General features: G+C 39.0%; 2 protein-coding genes across 2 annotated transcripts; one reads left to right on the top strand and one right to left on the bottom strand.

Annotated features, from left to right (window-relative positions):
- Positions 1–1,339: 1,339 nt before the first annotated feature.
- rbm25b (RNA binding motif protein 25b) lies at positions 1,340–12,372 on the top strand. The gene is made up of 17 exons (XM_068737285.1): positions 1,340–1,454; positions 2,016–2,116; positions 2,258–2,466; positions 2,657–2,714; positions 2,904–3,064; positions 3,152–3,334; positions 3,422–3,505; positions 5,980–6,269; positions 6,831–6,948; positions 7,217–7,306; positions 7,654–7,727; positions 7,862–8,012; positions 8,248–8,659; positions 9,072–9,367; positions 10,448–10,546; positions 10,634–10,681; positions 11,388–12,372. Exons 2-17 carry the CDS (start codon positions 2,038–2,040, stop codon positions 11,478–11,480), a joined length of 2,445 nt encoding a protein of 814 aa, XP_068593386.1. The 5' UTR covers positions 1,340–1,454; positions 2,016–2,037; the 3' UTR covers positions 11,481–12,372.
- A 5,600-nt stretch (positions 12,373–17,972) lies between these two features.
- On the bottom strand, positions 17,973–24,287 carry eif2s1b (eukaryotic translation initiation factor 2, subunit 1 alpha b). The gene is made up of 8 exons (XM_068737352.1): positions 24,122–24,287; positions 22,676–22,918; positions 20,844–20,923; positions 20,479–20,630; positions 20,247–20,353; positions 19,477–19,574; positions 19,210–19,353; positions 17,973–18,632 (listed from the first exon to the last, which is right to left on the bottom strand). Exons 2-8 carry the CDS (start codon positions 22,914–22,916, stop codon positions 18,507–18,509), a joined length of 948 nt encoding a protein of 315 aa, XP_068593453.1. The 5' UTR covers positions 22,917–22,918; positions 24,122–24,287; the 3' UTR covers positions 17,973–18,506.
- Positions 24,288–24,301: the final 14 nt, after the last annotated feature.

Here is a 24,301-nt window from a genome sequence, read left to right as displayed (position 1 = left end):
CATCTACCACTCGAACTACTCTATGGGTAGAAGACAGACAAAACCGACTGTTTGGTTATGATAATTCAAATGAATGTATACAGAGCTAGTGAATATTATTGATTTAATTTGAAAATTGTATAATCTTGAAAGACTTCAATGTGTAAGGTACACCTTGTATCTTTGAAAATACTGCAATATAATTAAGAAAGAAAGTCAGTTCCTGTGCTTAGCGCAACATTGCTGCCACCTTGTGGCGGTTTATGCCAAAATGACAGAACTAGATGGAGACTGAATAGACCAACATTTTAGTGACGGCTAGTCTTTATTGCTGTCGCCACAGACTATGAAGGTAAAAAATGCCTGCACCAACTTAATATATGTGTTCAATCAAAATCCCGAGTACATCGTTTATTTCATTGTAAAGAGTGAGGGTCTTTTCAATCTGATGGAGGAATATTTTAAACCAAGAGGGTGTGCTTCGTTTCTTCTAGCACTTTCCACGAAAAAAAACCCGCCTAAAGTGACGTCACGACTTGTCAGACGCAGCCCATCGCGGCCCAGCTGCTGTCACGAGCAATACCTACAACACAAACACCATGGTAACCAACCGCTTTAACGTTCGTTCGAGTGATAATACACTCATAAATACATTATAGCGCTACGTGGTCTGATGATGTGATGATCCCTGCGTTAATTAAAAGGTCTTATATATATATATATATATATATATATATATATATATATATATATATATATATATATATATATATATATATATATATATATATATATATATATATATATATATATATTATAAAACGTCGTGCAAGGCTATTAAAACCGGTGACATTCTAATTTTAAATGTAAACTATGTTTACAGCCTCAAGGCCTTTAATCAATAAGTAATATATGCATCCTTGTACTCAGATGACACACTTGGTATTTAGGAACTCCTGATGCCTCACCTGATCCTAATAATGGCTTTAACGTTTAAAAGTGAAACGGAAAGCTTGAAATAATATCATAATATAATAAAATTGCATTAAAATTGTATTATTTAATAATATAGTAAAATAATAAAAAAAATCCTTTATTAGGATTTTAATAATTGGTTTTATTAATAGCATACTACAATACTAAGATATTGTTGTTATTATTATCAGCACTATTATTATTATTAATAATAATAACGACAATGATAGCAATAATATTATTAACAATGCACATTAATTGTGTTTTTTTTATTTTTATAGGTAATAATACTAATATTTTATAGCCCCGTCCAGCTGTCACGTCCCGATGTACAAAACAAACGCGCTTGTAGTCTGGTACGTAGTGCGCTTGCGTCAATGTTTTTGAGGGCCTGTGACTAGCTAGCGTGCTAATCCAACATTCGGGACGTTACAAAGATTTTCATAATTAATAACCTTGTGAAAGCTGTTTTTGTCCCTTCGTACGCCACCTAATTTTGGGTATGTATATATGGACATGTTCAATTTTATTCCGAGCCCATATTGAGCCCGCTAAAGTGAGTTTTACTTGTTAGGCAACACCAGCTCTGCCTAATGTTAGCTTAGCTTAGTGGTGCCGGGTACGGTAGCGTGCTTGATGCTAGTTTCAGCTAAACTGTTGTTTGTTTTGGGAACTTTAGATAAGGGTTGAGTTATTTAGTGAAAACACAACATGTCGCGCTTAAACAAAGTCAAAATAAACAAACGTTGGGGCTTAATGATATTAAGTTAGCGAACGTTAAGTTGCTCGACTGAGTAAAGCTTACTTCAAGTAGCGCTACAGTTGGATATCAAAAGTCCTAAATCGATGTTGAATTTGTTCATTGCATCATCTAATGTTACCGACACATCATGGCAGTGGTTTCCACGGCGTTCTCCAACGAAAAGAAGAAAACACGCGTGTTATGTTTGAACCGTATATTTAATCTCGGTTTTACATTGTTTGAATGACTTCATTCAAGTGTGAGTTTTAACACATCATGTATTATGTATGACTGCTAATAGGCATCACTGTTGCTTCAGGTTGGTCCGAATCACACCCAGAATGTCCTTCCCCCCTCACCTGAACCGGCCGCTGTTGCCTCCTCCTGGGATGCCCCCTCAGTTTGCTGGCTTCCCGTCAGGTAAGCAACCACGTGTGTCACCATACATGTATAGCCTCTTATCTACTGCAGTGTTTATCTACGCACTAGTTTTAGAAGGTACACTAGCAGCCTTCAGCCTCTGAGATTGAAGTTGATGTTCATTTACTTTGTCTGTTGTAGGAACTCAAATGATCCCGCTTCACGTCGGCATCATGACCCCCACGTCAGTAATGATGCCTTCTGTGCAAGTGATCAGCAAGCCTGCGATCCACAGAAAGGAAATACTGAGAGTCAAAGAGAACAATGAGAACAGCGGCCCCACTACCACAGTGTTTGTGGGGAACATTTCAGAGAAAGCTTCAGACATGCTGATCAGACAGCTGCTCGCGGTAAGAAACAGGAAAGGATTTACAAATATGTACTCGGGTCACACAGTTATAAAATATGTATGTAAAATAAAAAATAATGAATTGTGTGTGGGCAACCTGCTGGAACTGGATCATGTGCTGTGGCATTTCTTTTAAAAATGTCCTTCTACCTGAGTTGTGAACTCTTCCTCCCTCTGTGCTCATGTTATAGAAATGTGGACTTGTTCTGAGCTGGAAGAGAGTCCAAGGAGCCTCTGGCAAGCTTCAAGGTAATTCATAACCCATACATCGAAGTATACTTTAATCTATGGCTAGTTTGGGGTGATCAGTAAATTCACAAAATGATTTCACCTCAATCCAACCAGAATTGAAACAATATTTTGTATTCGTCATTCCATCAAACCATTCATGACCGTAGATGAATTTATTGTCATGTCTTATTTCAATGTCTGTTGCAGCCTTTGGGTTTTGTGAGTACAAGGAGCCAGAGTCCACATTGCGAGCGCTGCGGCTGCTTCATGACCTGCAGATTGGAGAAAAAAACCTGTTGGTGAAGGTGGATGCCAAGACTAAAGCTCAGCTGGACGAGTGGAAGGCCAAGAAAAAGACTGCGAATGGGGTATAATTCTGTTCTTGTTATGAGAATTCCACTTAATGGTTATTTATAAAAGTGAAACTGAACTGGGATGTTTTATTGTACCGGCAGAATAAGAAGGCTGAAGATGGAGATGATGAGGAAGAGGTTCTAGACGAGGAGACGAAAAAGAAGGATCAGATTATTAAAGGCGCCATCGATGGACTGATGAGGGAATATGCCGCAGAACTCAACGCGCCTTCACAGGACGAGGACTCCCAGCGGCGGAAGAGGAAACGGGAGAAAAAAGAAGAGGTATACCAACGTTTGTCTGACTTGTACTCTTCAAAAATGTAAACGTGTTAATTCATCTTTTTTTAAATTGGCTTTTCTTTCCTTCAGGACGACATTAACACTATTGATATGGAGGACGACAAGAGAGACCTGATTTCCAGAGAAATTAGTAAATTTCGAGACACCCACAAGGTAAAGTGGCTCCTTTTGATCTTGTAGTTGACATTACAGGTTTTGGACAGCAGCTGCTCACATAGTTCACTCCTACAGCTTGCACATTTAGTCGACGCATTTACAAAGCTTTTTTTTGATCTCAGTAACATGCATACTACGCTACAAATTGGCATTCCTTAAAATCTCTACCGCCAAACATCTTAATTTGCCCCATATGATATGAAATGTTTCATGTTAAATGTTCAGACACCACAAGTAGGCAGATTTGACACCTGTGACCAGCGTAGTGAATCTATAGGTGTGACTATTCTAGATCCATTCTTCATTCATCACACAAAAATGCATGGAGACGATGTAAAGTTACTTAAAAGCTAATCTATTCATTAAACCCCACCATTATGATAGTGATCATATGGTGACTAAAGCAAGATGAATCTCAGAGCTTTGGAAAAAGTTGCGAGGATAGGATGTAAGTATCAGCCTTTATTTACTATATACTTATATTGGGCGTCCCCCTCTCGAGGACTTGCATAGGGGCAACTGATCTGCACTTGTGTGTGTGTGTGTGTGTGTGTGTGTGTGTGTGTGTGTGTGTGTGTGTGTGTGTGTGTGTCGGTCGGGCCTCATGACGATCTGTATTCAGCCAAACATTTGACAATACGAAAAGTTCCTCCCAACCGCGTGTTACATTACCGGCGGTGCCCCGAAAGCTTGAGTCGGTGAACCTGTGCGAGTCCTCTGTAAATCATGGTTTGTCTTAATGGTGTTCATGTTGAAGCACAAGGACTCGTGTCAATAACCACTGCAGTGACTTTGGCTGTAGCTTTTTATTATGCTAGTGTGGGGGGGCGCCCTCTCCACAGCAGCACACTGATCTGAAGACTGACCAGGTATGTGCTCTCTGTATGTGTGCGTGACTTCTCTCCCCCATCTCTTGCTCTTCGTCTGACTCTCTCTGCCTTCTTCTTCTTCTTCTTCTTCTTCTTCTTCTTTTAGACAGATCAGTGAGTTCATGTATATATTTGATATAACTGTACAGGATGTACTGTAAACAGTCCATGCTTTCTGTTATCTAAGAAAAAAAGAAAAAAAGCTGACATTTTACCCAAAAGAACAGTCGGAACAGCCAGGTTCAGAAGATTAATCCAAAAGTGCAGAACTTCACAAAGAGGATTTGACCATGTTTTTTTTTTTTCTTCTTTCCTTTTCCAATTCATTGCTGTTAAGAATTACAATAAATTCTGCTAAAAAAACAGCCGCATTAAAAACACAACAGACAACAAATAATAAGATCTGCTCTGTCTGATAGACGGCGTTTATTAAGCCGGCCCCGGTAAACACTCTACAGAGGTAAGTAAATCAGTTGAACATCTGACGTGATTTGTGCTTGAGCAGAGGCACATAAGTAATCGTACTTGACCTGAGCTAATAAAGTTCTTCATAGATTGCTACGGTCTCCCATCTTCTTTCTCGTGTCATACGTTTCCTTCTCTTGAGATGCATTACACCCGAGGCTTTTAGACGACTCTGTGTTTCTTGCAGAAGACCAGCTGACTGCCTGTATATGACTGACGCAGCGATTTGAGTTCATTCTTATTGTTGCACTGTCCCTACTTTGTAGAACTGTTGAATTAGTGCCCTACAAGTAATGGAAATTCTCCAAGCTTAGCATTTTGTTTCTTTTGCATGAAATGCTCTCATTCTGCGTTAGATTTCTTTTCGTTTTACGTACAAATTACTCTCGAAGCCTTGTGTGTAATGCCCAGAAAGGCAGAATTGGGATGCGTGTATGTGTTTGTTTGAAGTGAGTTGTGAGGAGCTGCTGAAGACTTCTGCAGGGGTAAGACCGCTTCTACAATATTCATTTATCTGTACAGAAATAACTGCTGTTCATTTCTTGATTACCAAATGCCATGTGACCCTTTTTTTTTTTTTTTTAAATAAAGTTAGTTTTGATGATGATGATGCTTGAGCAAGACAGAATCCCATAACATTTTTCCCTTGTATACCGTGTGACCTGCTTTCCTCCCAGGCCTAACTTAAAAGGCTTGTAGGGGCAGCGAACGGCTGAATCCATAGTTCAACACCTGTAAGTCACAACTAGTTCACCAAACGACCGACGCCTGTTTTCTGTTTTTGTTTCCCTTGTTCTGAGAGGACTCTTAAGGAGAGAAAAAGCATCATCTTTTGCTGCGCCTTTTTCTCGTTTATGAATGTTCCACAGATCTTTTTGACCATTGAAGTGGTTTCCAGTTAGATTCTTGATAAACGGTAGTTTACGCTGCCAGTTTGAAGCAGCAGAGTGCGCTCCATTTGATCCGTCCCGATTCTCTTACAAGCTTCGCACTGATTTTTAGTATAGGGCATGTTCCTGTATGAAAGCTTTCAAAACCTGGAAACCACTTGATTTGTGCACAGTAGGACAATTGACAGCAAAGACTCACTGGATCTCGTGTGGCATCGGGTGAACCTGTATGTGTTTTGCTCTGCAGAAACTAGAAGAAGAGAAGGACAAGCGGGAGAAGGAGCGGCTGGAGTTTGAACGGGACCGGAGGGATCGGGAAAAAGAACGAGAGCGGGAAAGGGAGCGGCGGGACCGCGAAAGGGAGAAGGAGCGAGAGAAGGAACGGGAGCGAGAGCGGGAAAGAGACAAAGACAAAGACAAAGACCGCGACCGCAGAACCAGAGAACGGGAGCGAGACAGAGACAGAGACTGGGAGAGGGAGCGGGAGAGGGAGCCGGACCGAAGTCGGGACAGGAGCCCCGAACGCAGCCGATCCAGGTGAAGGGAAAAAGACTCAAAGCACAGATTCAAACAAGCACAACAGAGCTGGACGAAAACAATATGTAGTCACCAACCTTTGTATACGGCCGACTGTACAATACCAATTTTAAGGCAAGCCAGAATCTTAGCACTGTGATGCAACTGGAAGGAAAATGTGCAAATCTGAGCCATTTGAAGTGGTTTTGAAAGAATGCAGCAAAATAGGAGCTTTGGCCATGTGCTGAAAATGTAATGTTCATGCAATTGTTCTCAGACCAATGTTTGAATTTACAACAAAATTAATCCAAAGTCGTACAGAATATAGAGCCTTAAATTTATGGGTTCAGTATAATTTTTGCACAGCTGCTAATATACACTACACAGTCACACGGGTGTTTTCACACCGATTGATTTAACCTCTTCTCAGGACCAGGTGGGTGAACTGTATATAGACCATGCTTGATTGACATCTTCCCACCTCTTCTCCAATTTTAAGTTTAACACTTATGTGTATTGGTTACGATTCAAGTTTCGAGGATTATATGTTCTTAACCGTTTTTTCTGTTGTTTTTTTTTAAGGGAGGTCAGTCGAGACCGAGACCGCGAAAAGAAACGAGACCAAGAAGACGAAGAGGAAGCGTATGAACGCAGGAAGCTGGAAAGGAAACTCAGAGACAAGGAAGCAGCCTATCAGGAGGTAGGGAAGGGTTACCTGGGTCAAAAGTCACCGCTCCTAGATCCTACGTTTCTAAATGTCCATGCATACGATAATATATTGAAATTGTATATTAAATGCAGTTATGTCCAAATGAGACAACCCTGAAATATGTAGGCGTCACCATTTTAAGGGTTTCTTTATCACGGGGGCAAATACAATAAAAGAACAAAGTGCGTATTACTCTTTTTTTTTTGCTTGATGTGACTGAACATGGTTGTGGCTTAACCTGATACTGTTGTGATGACAGCGTCTAAAAAACTGGGAGCTAAGGGAGAGGAAGAAGGCACGGGATTACGCCAAAGAGGCCGAGAGGGAAGATGAGCGCCGACGAGAAATGGTGAGAGCGCGTTGAACGAGCAGCGATGTTCACAGAGGCGTCCTAGTTTACTTTGAATGTCATTTACGCCGGAATGTTGCCTTTTGTTTACCTTTTTTAAACCTTGCAAATTCCATTAATCACTGTTAATTCCATTTCAGAATAAAGTTACAACATTAAGTTACGACTACTTTGTCGTGGCTGTCATGATTCTATGAAGTCATGAGTGTCAATGTCTGCTAGTTGGCATTTAAAATGTGATGCAATGTTTTTGTTTTTTGTGTTCATGTGATTTCGGGTAACAAGTCAGACGATAAAAGTAAAAGAAATATGTCCTTGAGAAATAGTGTGGTCCTGTGTTTCTTTAGGTGAAAGAGGGCAAACGGTTGAAAGAGTTTCTCGAAGACTATGACGATGACAGAGATGACCCCAAGTACTACAGGTGAGCAACGTGTCAAAACATCGTGAAGCGTCACAGCAGATGCTGCGTGACACGGATCTGACTTGTAGTTGCAGATGGCATACTGCAGCTATGGCTGGTGTTCTGAAGACTGTTATTTCGGATGTGACCCCTAGGGGCAGTGCGCTGCAGAAGCGTCTCAGAGACCGAGAGAAGGAGATGGAGGCAGACGAGCGTGACAGGAAGAGAGAGAAGGAGGAGCTGGAGGAGATCAGACAGAGGCTGTTAGACGAGGGACATCCAAACCCAGACGCAGAGCTACGCAGGGTATGCTTGTCCTTAATAATGATGTGTGTGTGTGTGTGTGTGTGTGTGTTTGCCTGTAAATCTGTAGTGAGTCTGCGTGCTGTCTGTTGTCTTTGTGAAGGTCACTTTATCATCAGAGTCTCTCTGCATCTCCGCACATCTGGGGTGTCCAGCTTTCGTTGTATGTTGACCTTCTTTTCTCTAAAACACTGATTGGGTGTTAATCTTCTGCCTATCTGCCTCCTTATTGGTCTAGATGAAGGAGGAAGAGGAGGAGCGTCTGAGACAACCTCCTATCGTCCAAGAGCCGGAGATCGAGGAGGAACGGGAACGCCACAGGGGTTCAAAAGACCACCGAGACCGGAGACAGGAACCGGAAAGACCAGAACCTCGACCACGGCCCGCCCACTCGGATGACGAGGTTGAGGAGGTCGAGGAAGACGATTATGACAACGATGAAGACAACCCAGACACAAAACCCTGCTTGAAGCCCACAATGCGGCCAATCACAGCGGCGCCGTCGGTGTCGTCGGGCAGTGGCGACGCGTCCCCCAACACGCCCGGGGACGAGTCGCCCTGCGGCATCATCATCCCCCACGAGAACTCCCCCCCCGAGGCCCTGCCGCAGGAGGAGAACCGGCCGAAGATTGGCCTCAGTCTCAAACTGGGTAAGTCTAAAAGAAGTGTGTGACAGGCATGGAGCGCTCACAGAGAGAGCTGGAGTTAGGCAATGGAAATAGAAAACACATGTAGCAATTGTTTATAAATGAATTAATTGTGTTGTGAAATCCTCTCGATTCAGAGAATTGGTACATATTGCACAGCTTGCATATCTGTTGTCCGTAGCTTGTGATTAAACATCCTTATCCATCATTTTAACAACCTCACGCCACAGTTCTGTTCTCATTCCACACATACTTTTCTTCGACTGGATGTTGAGATTCATTCTGGATAATGTAAGAAATTATTTTTACTGAAGGGACAGATTGGGGGCGGAATAAGGGAAAAGTGGCTGCACATGAAAAGTACATTTTGTTAGTCACAGAAAACTGTGTTCATGAAGCTCCTCGTGTTCTCCAGGTGCCTCAGGAAGCCCCAGTCAACCCAACGTGGGCAAGAGGAAGAAGCTGCCCGTGGACAGCGTCTTCGACAAGTTCGACGACGAAGAGGCCGACGAGCAGCCTCGCAAGCGGAAGCTGGTGCCCCTGGACTACGACGACGACAAGAGCCTCGGGGTGGACGGGGCCGGGCTCTCCAGCATAAAGGGGGCCAACACCGAGGAGAAACGTAAACACATCAAGACCCTGATAGAGAAAATCCCCACAGCAAAGCCCGAGTTGTTCTTATACCCGCTGGACTGGTCTATGGTTGACACGGTGAGGAGAGAAGGAAAATATGGAGTATTTCATTGAACTTTTGTGTTTTTAAAACCTCCAGGAGAAGCACAGTGACGTGGTTTAATAAAGACCAGGAGAAGCACAGTGACGTGGTTTAATAAAGACCAGGAGAAGCACAGTGACGTGGTTTAATAAAGACCAGGAGAAGCACAGTGACGTGGTTTAATAAAGACCAGGAGAAGCACAGTGACGTGGTTTAATAAAGACCAGGAGAAGCACAGTGACGTGGTTTAATAAAGACCAGGAGAAGCACAGTGACGTGGTTTAATAAAGACCAGAAGCACAGTGACGTGGTTAAATGAAGACCAGGAGAAGCACAGTGACGTGGTTAAATGAAGACCAGGAGAAGCACAGTGACGTGGTTTAATAAAGACCAGGAGAAGCACAGTGACGTGGTTAAATAAAGACCAGGAGAAGCACAGTGACGTGGTTAAATAAAGACCAGGAGAAGCACAGTGACGTGGTTTAATAAAGACCAGGAGAAGCACAGTGACGTGGTTTAATAAAGACCAGGAGAAGCACAGTGACGTGGTTTAATAAAGACCAGGAGAAGCACAGTGACGTGGTTTAATAAAGACCAGGAGAAGCACAGTGACGTGGTTTAATAAAGACCAGGAGAAGCACAGTGACGTGGTTAAATGAAGACCAGGAGAAGCACAGTGACGTGGTTTAATAAAGACCAGGAGAAGCACAGTGACGTGGTTTAATAAAGACCAGGAGAAGCACAGTGACGTGGTTAAATAAAGACCAGGAGAAGCACAGTGACATGGTTTAATAAAGACCAGAAGCACAGTGACGTGGTTTAATAAAGACCAGGAGAAGCACAGTGACATGGTTTAATAAAGACCAGGAGAAGCACAGTGACGTGGTTTAATAAAGACCAGAAGCACAGTGACGTGGTTTAATAAAGACCAGGAGAAGCACAGTGACGTGGTTTAATAAAGACCAGGAGAAGTTGGAGGGATTTGATGACTTCTGCCTCTTGATTTTCTCAGTTAAAACACTAAGTCTTCTCTATAATATCACGAGACGTTAACGCCTTCATCTTGTCCCGTTTAGACGTTAATGGAGCGACGCGTTCGGCCCTGGATTAATAAGAAGATCATTGAGTACATCGGAGAGGAAGAAGCCACGTTGGTGGACTTTGTCTGCTCCAAGGTATGGATCATGTGATGTCTGTGCAGGTGACTTCATTCACACTTTGAGAGGAAGCGTGATACGATCCTGATGTTTTGTCTTTCCCAGGTGATGGCTCACAGTATGCCACAGAGTATCCTGGATGATGTTGCTATGGTGAGTAATGTAACGGATGACTAAGCCTCTCACACACACACACACACACACACACACACACACACACACACACACACACACACACACACACACACACACACACACACACACACACACACACACAGTTTCCACTGATCCTTAAAAATCTGAATCAGACTGAATTCAAGGCATTGAATTCAGTCATCTAAAAAAGGCCTGAATTAGCATTAAATCATTAAGTCTTAAATCAATCTTTCAAAAGTCATAAAAATGCCAAGACATGAGAAGTAGGATTTTATGAATTGTTTTAATTGTCAATTTAACCATTAATTGGTTCGTTAATTGGCAACTATTTTGATATTCAGTTAATTGTTTCAGTATTTTTTTTTAAGCAATAATCCAAATCATTTGCTTGATTACATAAATATTACATATGAGGTTTCGCAGCTGTTCTTTGTCATGTGATATTTAACTGAATATTTTAGGGTTTTTGACAGTGGGTCAGACAAAAAATATGCTTCATAACGGGCAAGTTTCAGTGTTTTTCTTTTGACATCATTTTGATATTGAGAAAATCCATTATCGTGATATTTACTATTGTATTACTTGTTTTTATTTTTGATGCTTTTATTAGAAAGTGAAGAGATGACTGAATGCGGGAAAGAGAGCTGTAACAAAACTCCCTCCTTCTTCTTGTTCTTCATGTGTTTCCTCTTGTCTTCTTCAGGTTCTTGATGAGGAAGCTGAAGTCTTCATAGTGAAGATGTGGAGGTTGCTCATCTATGAAACCGAAGCGAAGAAGATCGGACTGGCGAAATAAGCAAAACCTCTGAATGAAGATAAAACTGTTTTCTTTTCATACATTGTATAAAATAGTGTAGCGCAATTTATGTCATCCCCCCCCAAAAAAGCGACGTGTCCCTACTAGTACCGACCGTAACTGCAGATTCTGCTCATTCTCACATTTGCACCAGTTGTTCAGGTTTATTTCCCCCCCGCTCTCTGTTTGCAGGTGCTGACTGTGTCGGTGTGCTTTCGTGTAAATACAGTACGTAATTATTTGACTGTGATGACATAATTCTCAGACAAAACTGCTGGCTGTTGCCCAGGACCATTGTTGCGTTGCCAGTTAAGGTCTCTTGGTCCTATAATTTTATTTGTATCCATGTCAACACACTTTTTGGGAAGAGTCAACTGTAGGATTGTTACGAGCAATCAATCTCTAAGGTGTGTGTGTGTGTGTGTGTTGTTGTTGTTTTTTTTTTTTTTAAATGAGACTTTGCATAACTACAACAAGGATGTGATCTTTTTTACAAGATAATTTATTTAGGGTTTTGGACACAACTCCAATTTATTTCTATTGAGTCTATTCAGAGCAGAGTTCATTGATTCAGATTTAATCCGCTTAAATTTTTCCTCATCACATTCCTGATTGATTTGTTGGCAAGTAGACCGCTTCAAAAAGCTCCTAATTATCATTTGACATGCGTCCACTGACGAGACCCACAGAAAATATATATATATATATATATATATATATATATATATATATATATGATGGAGACATCCCTGCAGCTGTAAAAGCGCGCACACATACATAACCACTATTGGAAAATGACTTGGGAACGGGGAAAAATTATATGAAGTTGTGAAGATGCTCTCCATTTGTTTTTGTATTGTGAACATTTGAATAAAATTGATTTTTTATAACAGTTTGTGTAACCGTCTCGCTACCTACATTAGTTTATTTCACAAATCACTGCTCTATAGTTTGTTGCAGTCATATGGTGGGATGATGGGACATTATTTATACCATATAACTTAATATATTTTAATACTATTACTTGTTTATATTCTACTGCTATACTATATTATGACCTTTTATGCTATAATGTATCTTTTCATGGCATAATATACTATGTTTTTATGTAATTTTAATACCATACAATACCATGTCTCTTATGACATTTTATTACATACTATACTATTCCATTTCATAAAATTCTTCATGACATACTATACTATAATTATATATTTCTTATGACATTTCTATGCCATACTGTTATGACAAATTACTTTCCATGTCATACTGTATATACTTCTGGCATACTAAACTATAACTTTTTTTTATGACAAACTATGTTTTTATGACATTTCCATGACATGCCATACTATGACGTATGTTTTACTTTTGTTTTCATTTCATAGCATCGTATACTATGACTATGATATTCTAATACAATACTATACTATGATACTAGGCATTTTTAAGGCATATTATAACATGACTTTATATTTTCTATGGCACTATGATTTTTTTCGACAAGCTATACTATGACTTTTCGACATACTATACTATGACTTTTTTCGACATACTATGTAATATGACTTTTTTTGACATACTATATAATATGACTTTTTTTGACATACTATACAATATGACTTTTTTCGACATGCTATACTATGACTGTTTTTTTCCATTTTATGACATGCTATACTATGACTGTTTCTTTCACTTGTCGACATGCTATACTATGACTGTTTTTTCCATTTTTCGACATACTATACTATGACTGTTTCTTTCATTTTTCGACATGCTATACTATGACTGTTTTTTTCCATTTTATGACATACTAGACTATGACTGTTTCTTTCACTTGTCGACATGCTATACTATGACTGTTTTTTCCATTTTTCGACATACTATACTATGACTGTTTCTTTCATTTTTCGACATGCTATACTATGACTGTTTTTTCCATTTTTCGACATGCTATACTATGACTGTTTTTTCATTTTTCGACATGCTATACTATGACTGTTTTTTTCATTTTTCGACATGCTATACTATGACTGTTTCTTTCGTTTTTCGACATACTATACTATGACTGTTTCTTTCATTTTTCGACATGCTATACTATGACTGTTTTTTCCATTTTTCGACATGCTATACTATGACTGTTTTTTTCATTTTTCGACATGCTATACTATGACTGTTTTTTTCATTTTTTGACATGCTATACTATGACTGTTTTTTTCATTTTTCGACATGCTATACTATGACTGTTTCTTTCGTTTTTCGACATGCTATACTATGACTGTTTTTTTCATTTTTTGACATGCTATACTATGACTGTTTTTTCCATTTCTCCACATGCTATACTATGACTGTTTTTTTCCATTTTTCGACATGCTATACTATGACTGTTTTTTCACTTTTGACATGCTATACTATGACTGTTTTTTTCCATCTTTCGACATGCTATACTATGACTTTTTTCCATTTTTCGACATGCTATACTATGACTGTTTTTTTCCTTCTTTCGACATGCTATACTATGACTGTTTTTTCCATTTCACCACATGCTATACTATGACTGTTTTTTTCCATCTTTCGACATGCTATACTATGACTTTTTTTCATTTTTCGACATGCTATACTATGACTGTTTCTTTCATTTTTCGACATGATATACTATGACTGTTTTTTTCATTTTTCGACATGCTATACTATGACTGTTTCTTTCATTTTTCGACATGCTATACTATCACTGTTTTTTTCCATTTTTCGACATACTATACTATGACTGTTTTTTCCATTTTTCGACATGCTATACTATGACTGTTTTTTCATTTTTTGACATGCTATACTATGACTGTTTTTTTCATTTTTCGACATGCTATACTATGACTGTTTTTTTCATTTTTCGACATGCTATACTATGACTGTTTTTTCCATTTTTAGACATGATATACTTTGACTTTTTTTCATTTTTCGACATGCTATACTATGACTGTTTCTTTCATTTTTCGACATGCTATACTATGACAGTTTTTTTCCATTTTTCGACATGCTATACTATGACTGTTTTTTCCATTTTTCGACATGCTATACTATGACTGTTTTTTCATTTTTCGACATGCTATACTATGACTGTTTTTTCATTTTTCGACATGCTATACTATGACTGTTTTTTCATTTTTCGACATGCTATACTATGACTGTTTTTTTCATTTTTCGACATGCTATACTATGACTGTTTTTTCCATTTTTCGAAATGCTGTACTATGACTGTTTTATAACATTTTTCGACATGCTATACTATGACTGTTTTTAATATTGTTTTCGACATGCTATACTATGACTGTTTTTAATATTTTTTTTGACATGCTATACTATGACTTTTTTTAGACATACTATGCCAGTATTTCCCACCGGTAACTGTGGGTAAGTGGAGAGCAGAGCTGCCTTTCAATCAAAGGGTTGTCGGTTTGATCCCTGGCTCCTACTCTGTTAGTTTCATGTCAATGTATCCTTGAGAAAGACACTTAACCCCAAAATTGCTGAAGTGTATAGATAATGATTTTTTACATCATACAGATAATGACTGTTTTCTTTCATTTTTTGACATGCTATACTATGACTGTTTTTTCCATTTTTCGACATGCTATACTATGACTGTTTTTTCCATCGTTCGACATACTAGACTATGACTGTTTCTTTCATTTTTCGACATGCTATACTATGACTGTTTTTTCCATTTTTCGACATGCTATACTATGACTGTTTTTTCATTTTTCGACATGCTATACTATGACTGTTTTTTTCATTTTTCGACATGCTATACTATGACTGTTTTTTTCATTTTTCGACATGCTATACTATGACTGTTTTTTTCATTTTTCGACATGCTATACTATGACTGTTTCTTTCGTTTTTCGACATGCTATACTATGACTGTTTTTTTCATTTTTCGACATGCTATACTATGACTGTTTTTTTCACTTTTCGACATGCTATACTATGACTGTTTTTTTCCATCGTTCGACATGCTATACTATGACTGTTTTTTCCATTTTTAGACATGATATACTTTGACTTTTTTTCATTTTTCGACACGCTATACTATGACTGTTTTTTCCATTTTTCGACATGCTATACTATGACTGTTTTTTTCATTTTTCGACATGATATACTTTGACTTTTTTTCATTTTTCGACATGCTATACTATGACTGTTTTTTCCATTTTTCGACATGCTATACTATGACTGTTTTTTCATTTTTCGACATGCTATACTATGACTTTTTTTTCATTTTTCGACATGCTATACCATGACTGTTTTCTTCATTTTTCGACATGCTATACTATGACTGTTTTTTTCATTTTTCGACATGCTATACTATGACTGTTTTTAATATTTTTTTTGACATGCTATAGTATGACTTTTTTTAGACATACTATGCCCGTATTTCCCACCGGTAACTGTGGGTAAGTGGAGAGCAGAGCTGCCTTTCAATCAAAGGGTTGTCGGTTCGATCCCTGGCTCCTACTCTGTTAGTTTCATGTCAATGTATCCTTGAGAAAAACACTTAACCCCAAAATTGCTGAAGTGTATAAATAATGATTTTTTACATCATACAGATAATGACTGTTTTCTTTCATTTTTTGACATGCTATACTATGACTGTTTTTTCCATTTTTTGACATGCTATACTATGACTGTTTTTTCATTTTTCGACATACTATACTATGACTGTTTTTTCATTTTTCGACATTCTATACTATGACTGTTTTTTCATTTTTCGACATTCTATACTATGATTGTTTTTTCATTTTTCGACATGCTATACTATGACTGTTTTTTCCATTTTTTGACATGCTATACTATGACTGTTTTTTTCATTTTTTGACATGCTATACTATGACTGTTTTTTTCATTTTTTGACATGCTATACTATGACTGTTTTTTTCCATTTTTCGACATGCTATACTATGACTGTTTTTTTCCATTTTTCGACATGCTATACTATGACTGTTTTTTCCATTTTTTGACATGCTATACTATGACTGTTTTTTCATTTTTCGACATGCTATACTATGACTGTTTTTTTTCCTTCTTTCGACATGCTATACTATGACTTTTTTTTTTTCATTTTTCAACATGCTATACTATGACTGTTTTTTTCCATTTTTCGACATGCTATACTATGACTGTTTTTTTCCATTTTTCGACATGCTATACTATGACTGTTTTTTTCCATTTTTCGACATGCTATACTATGACTGTTTTTTTCCATTTTTCGACATGCTATACTATGACAGTTTTTTTCACTTTTCGACATGCTATACTATGACTGTTTTTAAAATTTTTCAACATGCTATACTATGACTTTTTTAAATATTTTTTTCGACATGCTATACTATGACTTTTTTTAGACATACTATGCCAGTGGTTCTCAACTGGTAACTGTGGGTAAGTGGAGAGCAGAGCCGCCTTTCAATCAAAGGGTTGTCGGTTCGATCCCTGGCTCCTACTCTGTTAGTTTCATGTCAATGTATCCTTGAGCAAGACACTTAACCCCAAAATTGCTGTGGTGTATAGATAATGATTTTTTACATCATACAGATAATGACTGTTTTCTTTCATTTTTCAACATGCTATACTATGACTGTTTTTTCATTTTTCGACATGCTATACTATGACAGTTTTTTCCATTTTTCGACATGCTATACTATGACTGTTTTTTACATTTTTTGATATGCTATACTATGACTGTTTTTTTCATTTTTCAACATGCTATACTATTACTGTTTTTTCAGTTTTCGACTATGACTGTTTTTTTCATTTTTCAACATGCTATACTATGACTGTTTTTTCTATTTTTCGACATGCTATACTATGACTGTTTTTTTCACTTTTCGACATGCTATACTATGACTGTTTTTTTCCATTTTTCGACATGCTATACTATGACTGTTTTTTCCATTTTTCGACATGCTATACTATGACTGTTTTTTTCCATTTTTCGACATGCTATACTATGACTGTTTTTTCCATTTTTCGACATGCTATACTATGACTGTTTTTTCCATTTTTCGACATGCTATACTATGACTGTTTTCGACATGCTATACTATGACTGTTTTCGACATGCTATACTATGACTTCATCAATACGTTTTTTTGACATACTGTTGACTTTTTTGATTTACGATTATTTCTTGAATGATTTTCTTCGACATACTATAATTTTATTTGTACTTTTTTCAACACGCTATATATACTATGACTTTGTTCGACATACTATACTATTTTATTTGTACTTTTTTCAACAAGCTATTTATAATAACTTATTTTGACATACTATACTATGATTTTTTTTCTCCGACCTCTGTAGTTCTGTAGTTGGAGTACCTTATTGTTTTGGTCTGAAATGCATGATAATTACAAAAGGAACACAATCCTTAAATTAAAAGTAAGGTTGGGTGCCATTTCATTCAATCTTCTCACAGCAGCTGACAAAGACACATTAAGATCAAAACTTCCAGAACTTTATTGATGCTTTGTGAGCTAAACAAGAACATGTCTTGCCAGTAAATACCCTCTCACTGGAAGAAAAAAAGCACATAACCGGTGTTGATACTGACGAGCCTTTTATTCAATCACATCCAGTGACCAGCCAGAGATGAAGAGCCACGGATACTGAAGACACTGGGCTCTTAAGCAAGAGCTAAGTAAAGGCCACTGCTCAGAAACAGCTTTTGTTATTTTAGAGTTATGTATTCAAATCGATGTCATTAAAAAAAAGAAAAAAAAGAAACTCTATTGTTGTTTAATTTGTAATTTAACTTTCCTTCAATATCTGTATAGGAAGACAGCTTTTTGTGTTACCATCTTCCGAAATAAATCTTGCTAGAGAACAAACCGGGACGTTTGCCAATGAACTATTAACGCCAGTTAACGTTTGCAATGTGAAAGTTAATCTGTTGTGACTGTGGCCAGGTCTGTCCACATTTCTCCTTTGAAGTTTCTTTCACCAACAGCCTTCATGCCACGATCGACTCTAGTCCTCCGCTTTGGCCTCCATCTCCTCTGCGTCATCATCTCCGTCCACCTCTGCGTTCTCTCGCTCTAGCCTCTCCAGCTGCCGGGCGAGCTCCGTCTCATCCGTGTCCGTCACCACCTTGGGCTGAAAAATAACAATAAAAAGTAGTAACATGTCGAATTTTTGTGGTAGTGTTTGGCCACTCTTGATGCAGGGAAAAAATTTAATCTGAGATTGAGAGGTAAAGTAACATTTTGAAGAAAAGCAATAAAGCTATAATTTATGAGAAAAAGCAAAAAATTAAAAAGTAAAAGGAAATAACATAAGAATAAAGTTCTTAATATTTTGAGAAAGACATTCATTTTATATTCAGAAATCTTCTTAAAAATACAAAATCACTAAATTTAAAGACGTGTTTTTCACTGGACAAGAGAGATATGAAAAACTGTTATCTGTGAAGTAACTAGTAATATATTTGCCTCTGAGATGTAGTGGAGTAGAAGTATAAAGTAGCATAAAATGAATACCCAAGTAAAACACAAATACCTCAAATGTGTACCTAAGTACGTTACTTGAGTACAGGACAACCATTGCTCACTGGACAGCCTAGCCTAACTACAAACTTTATTAACAATTTAGAAAACGTTAAACTGAATAGAACAAAAGAAACACACAAAAGGACATGGGACGGCTTTGGCACGAAGAAAGTGAAGACAGTCACCTCCATCTGGATGTTAAAGACGCCTCTCTTCTCCTCGATCTTCTCCTTGATAGCAGCCATGGCCTGGTTGAGGACAGACAGGCCCTCTGTGCGCTCCAGAGTGGTCGTTGTCATCACGTAGCGAGGGGGAGCGATCAGGTTGATCTGCCAAGGAAGAAGACGACGACGACGACGACCGCGTTAGTCTAATTAACGCTGCACCACGTGGCATTCGTTTCACCATTCAGCATCAGTATACGAATAGCGTGGTTGAAGCGGCGATAATACCTTGATGGGCATGGCCTCTGTGGAGCAGCCAAGCCCGGCCTTCAGAGCTTCCTTCACGGCATCGATGCCCTCATAGCCGTAACACGCCACTTCAATGTCTGCGGGTGGGAGATAGTGATAGGTGAACACACGGTGTGGTTCTAGGTCACTTCTTCACCATGTTACTTCATTTTCTAAGTGGAACCGAGAATCACGATACAGCCGGAATAAACTTCAGTATATGAGAGCATATCGCTACCCGTGTGGCTGTAACGGCATATCGGTATCACAGTACACAACGGTACAAAAACGGACTGCTATCATACTGTGTATGTTTGCTTATCTACAGTATAAAAAAAAGTGACGTACGTGTGTGTGTGTGTGTGTGACAGTTTAAAGTACAGACAGGAGGACTCTATCTGGGCTTTTGTGCACCTTCAGTATATGTAAATTGTTAATAACCATACGTTTTTTAAAAAGCTCACAGCTGATGTTATTTTTTTCACTTAGAAGTTAATGTAACATGCTACAGTACTGCTAACAAGTAAACAGCCATGCTTTAGTTATATAACAGTTAATCACAATTTTTGAAATCAGTATATGAAGCCGTGTTCACACCAAGCGCGACACGAAAATTAAATTAAATTAAGACACCTATATTATTATTATAATAATGCTGAGCTCGTCCCTTTCAAAAGGTTATTGTAATTGATGATGAAAATAATAACTAATAATAATAATAATAATAACAGTTTAACGGTTATTGTACAGTGAAACTCTCATATCGTTACCTGCTCTGATTTTGACAGCCTGTGGAGTGAGTCGCCTGTTGATGTTATCAATGAGCACATTCCTCTCCTCCTCCGTTAACTCCAGCCCGTCCAGGATGGCCGGATCTCTAGAGCGGGGAAGATGAACACAATTTGATTTGACCTCGTCAAATTAAGTATGGCTTGCATGCAGGCAAGCCATTTTTTTTAAGACTAGCAGCCTCACACCAACGTGCTTGGAGCAACCACGTACGATACAGCCTGTTTGAAGACATCATAAGCTCCGTATCCTGGCCTCTTGTACTTCTCATCGAACACCCAGGCGGTGCGCTGGTACAGGCTCTCTAGCTGCTCGTCCTTACTGTATTCCAGCACCTCTGCAACGTGTCGCAGGATGCTGTACACCTGCAGACACAACAACCACATCAGAGAGTTCACAAGAGAGCAACGAAAAGAACAACCTTATAGAGTCGTTTTTAACAATCCAGAAATGTATGAAACGTTGTCATGTATGTACAATTCACTTTTTGACAATGCTGAACACAAATGTTGGCAATCGTCTCAATTATTAATAAAAAAGAAAAAAAAGGTACAACCCTGGGGCTAAATTTGACTTACAGTTTTGGATTTGGTGAATTTATCTTCACACTTGATGGCCTCCTCTGGTGAAACTCTTCTTTTTGATAAATCAATGTATCCTGAAGACAAAGCAGAGAAGAAATGCATCATTGTAACTTAAGATCGCCAACAGAAGACCTTTCAAAACCGCTACTACTCACTACTGTCACAAAAACTGTCTCCGTCAAGCAGACGCATACAAAAAAAAAGAAAGAGGGAGTAACGGAGCGGTCTCGCAGCAATTTAAAAGCATCATAAAAGACATTTATACAGCCCTATCCATAACGGTGACTACATTTATGGAGCGCAGAGCAACGTTTTGTTGAGCAGGCACACGGAGAAAGGAGAAGCGAGGTATCAGATCCATGGAAAAGAGACGCAAACTGGTTTGTATTTAAGGATTTAAAATCCACTTGTGCTGATTAACGGGGCTCAGCAGGCGGACGTGAAGCAAGGCGCATATTAGAGAATATTTTCAGTTCCGACGATAAGTTAGTTACAAACGCCTTAACATTGGAGTAGGAAAAAAAACGACCGTCCATTATCCCTTCAAACGTTGATATACAATCTGATCACCGATCAGCACAAACATCAGAATAGAGTCCATCCATTACTGATCTTTCACTAAAACGTTATGGTTTAGGCTTCACAAGTAGCCTGCTGGTCTCAGTCTCACGCATCTTTATTGTCCCGGAAGGAGATTTGTTTTCACAGCTTGTATTTATTCCACACAGAATAATAGAAATATGCGCAATACATGAAAATATACACACCGGGAGCAGGGCTTAGCCTCTCCACACAAACACGACGGGTAGCAGAGGAAACGTTGTCAGTACCGGTTACAAACCGGCTCGGTAGTGAACGACGTGCCGACGAATATGGTGTTCTGGTGTTTTTAGCTGAGCTAGACGAGAGAATATTGGGTTAAAAACAGATCGGTGATGTTGTTTTGCCCTCATTGTTCTCTGTGAAGTTTTGCTGGAAGTGATGTAACGTAGCTCCAGATCGTCTGATTCCGCTTTAAAAAAAATTAAATGCTACATTGCTGGTCAGGAACTGGCCATATGGTAATTTGGGAGGCAATTGGGCCTTATGTGCTCCGATTTATTTGACACGCAGTTAACATACTAATCATCATTCTGTATTAATGAAAACTCAACTCCTGGCATTTGCACCTGGCGTTCTTTACCACTGTTGTTGTCGACGGAAATAGCAGGAGTAACAGGCTTTAACACCAGCTTTAACAGTGACATATTTTCTTTTTAAAGAAGTGCCGTTTGCTGGATCTAATTCATGCCAATGAGAGAGGTGGTTCATCTGGATTGGGTAAAGTAACTGATAACTATTTAAAGTAGAGTAAGTGTATACCCTCCCCCCCACCCTTTGCACTCAAACAGATATATGCTTAAATCTATACAAATTGAGTCACGCGTCAACGAAAGAGACACGAAAAGATTTCATTTAGGATGAATGATTCTTCGGTTAAGTTGAAAAATAAATGCATGTATGGATTATTGATTATGAACTGATAATGATTGATTATGTCATTACTTGGAGACCTAGAAGATGTTGTACCAAGCCCACCATACTCTATTTATACTTTTAGTATACAAGTGTCACTGTATCAAGGAACTAAACAACAGAAGTACTACTCTAGTGGTCCAAGGTAAAGAACAGTTGGCATCTCTTTTTTTCCAGTTTCTCTTGTCAGTATATGGATTAAAGTTAAGGCTGTGGTTGGTACATTAGGTCAATTTACCTGCCTGTATCCAACACTAAACACACCACCAACGAGCTTCACCTCCTGTGGCGAACGCCCTCCCCGCACTCACCCTTCTCTTTGTCTACTCGGATGACGACCACGCACTCATTGCGGCCTATGCGGATGAGCTTGTTGATGGAGCGGATACGTCGACGCGACAGCTCGCTCAGGAGGATCATGCCCTCGATGTTGTTGTATTCCAAGAGGCTGACGTAGGCGCCCATCTCGGCGATGGACCTCACGTTCACCATCACAACGTCCTCCACCTCTGGGAACCGGTGCTGGTAAAATCGACAGCTGAGCCCCGGCATCGCTGAGAGAATGGAAACAAAAAAAAGGAGAGACGAGGGGTGGGTGAAACATGTGTGACCGCAAATCCTCCTAAAATGCGATACGCCACCAATTTGAGATATCCTGAAACATGTAATTCAGCCTGTAGCAACAGTGGTTTATTGGAGGGAGTTTCTCCTCTGCTGCTTCGGCTTTGACATGATGTTGGACCCAACTACATAAGAGGAGCAATGCTGAATTGCTGAGCACAACTATAAATACATTTAACGATGAGTGCCATTACCTGTGATGGGGTAGGCATTCAAAAGGGGGTCATAACAAGGTTGAAAAGGCCATAGAAAGCAAATAATGCACAAACACCGACACATCATTAACACTGACATGGATGCAAAACGTTGAATAAAAAAAGATCCTGAAGTCATTAACTGGATGTCAAAGGTCTTGAATCCACTGCTACATCATCAATGCAGATCAAGGTTAGATTAAATAGTGTCTAACGTTCATTAATGCACTCTAAACAAAACACTCCATGAGGGTTATAAAGTACATATTCTGTGGTAAATTGTTTAAGAGAGGCGTTGATTCATATTCATGGTCATTTTAGGGATGCTTTAACTTGATCGCTCTATGCTGGGAGGTGTAAACATTTAGTCTATGTTACTCTCAATGACATAACTTGGGCAACGTAGACAAAATAATACAAACACCTCTCGAATATGTACTGAATAGTCAAAGCCATTTAAATGTCAAAATATTAATTTTGGTTTATGGGTGGTTTTTTCCACTACTGTAACTGAATTAAGACTGGGAAATGATCCCAACATAACTACAGGGAGATGAAGCGGTGTTAAATGAAGTGGCAGCAGCATGAACGGGCACTTCTATTACACATTTATTATCTATGAATGGGATGATGCAATGCAGACCAACGAGAAGCCCTTTAGTTAGCCAACATGAACTCAAATAAAGAGAGAACCCCGCTTAAAATGACCGCAGCAAATTAACAGCGACTGTAACTAGTAACAACCATGGAGTTAAATACCAGAACACGAGAATTCAGGCTACAGACAGCTACTTTAATACCCGTTAGCTTCACAGCTAATAACCCGGTTCACAACTCACATGCGGCACATGTACTGCTGTCGAGGCTAGCCGTTAGCTAGCTAGCAGCTCAGTGTGCTCGCGACACCCCGGTAAAACTCATCTTAACAAAAGAAAACCTCACCTGTGTCATATGGTTACACAACGATACACGTGAATGCTCTGTACTGTACGTGTTTAAATGTCCGATTATTTTTCCTTCGGGGGGTTTTTAGATGAACGATTCGGGCCCGTTAGCTCACATTCATGGGTGTTGCTAATTTGTCGACCCGGAAAAGATCGGCAGGGCTTATCGACGCGCGCA

This window comes from Cebidichthys violaceus, unplaced genomic scaffold (assembly GCF_023349555.1).
Source record: "Cebidichthys violaceus isolate CVI_PGR_0920_01 unplaced genomic scaffold, fCebVio1.0.p SCAF_78, whole genome shotgun sequence".
NCBI classification, from domain to species: domain Eukaryota; kingdom Metazoa; phylum Chordata; class Actinopteri; order Perciformes; family Stichaeidae; genus Cebidichthys; species Cebidichthys violaceus.
The sequence above is the reverse complement of the archived record's forward strand: the minus strand, read 5'-3'. Positions and strand labels throughout refer to the sequence as shown.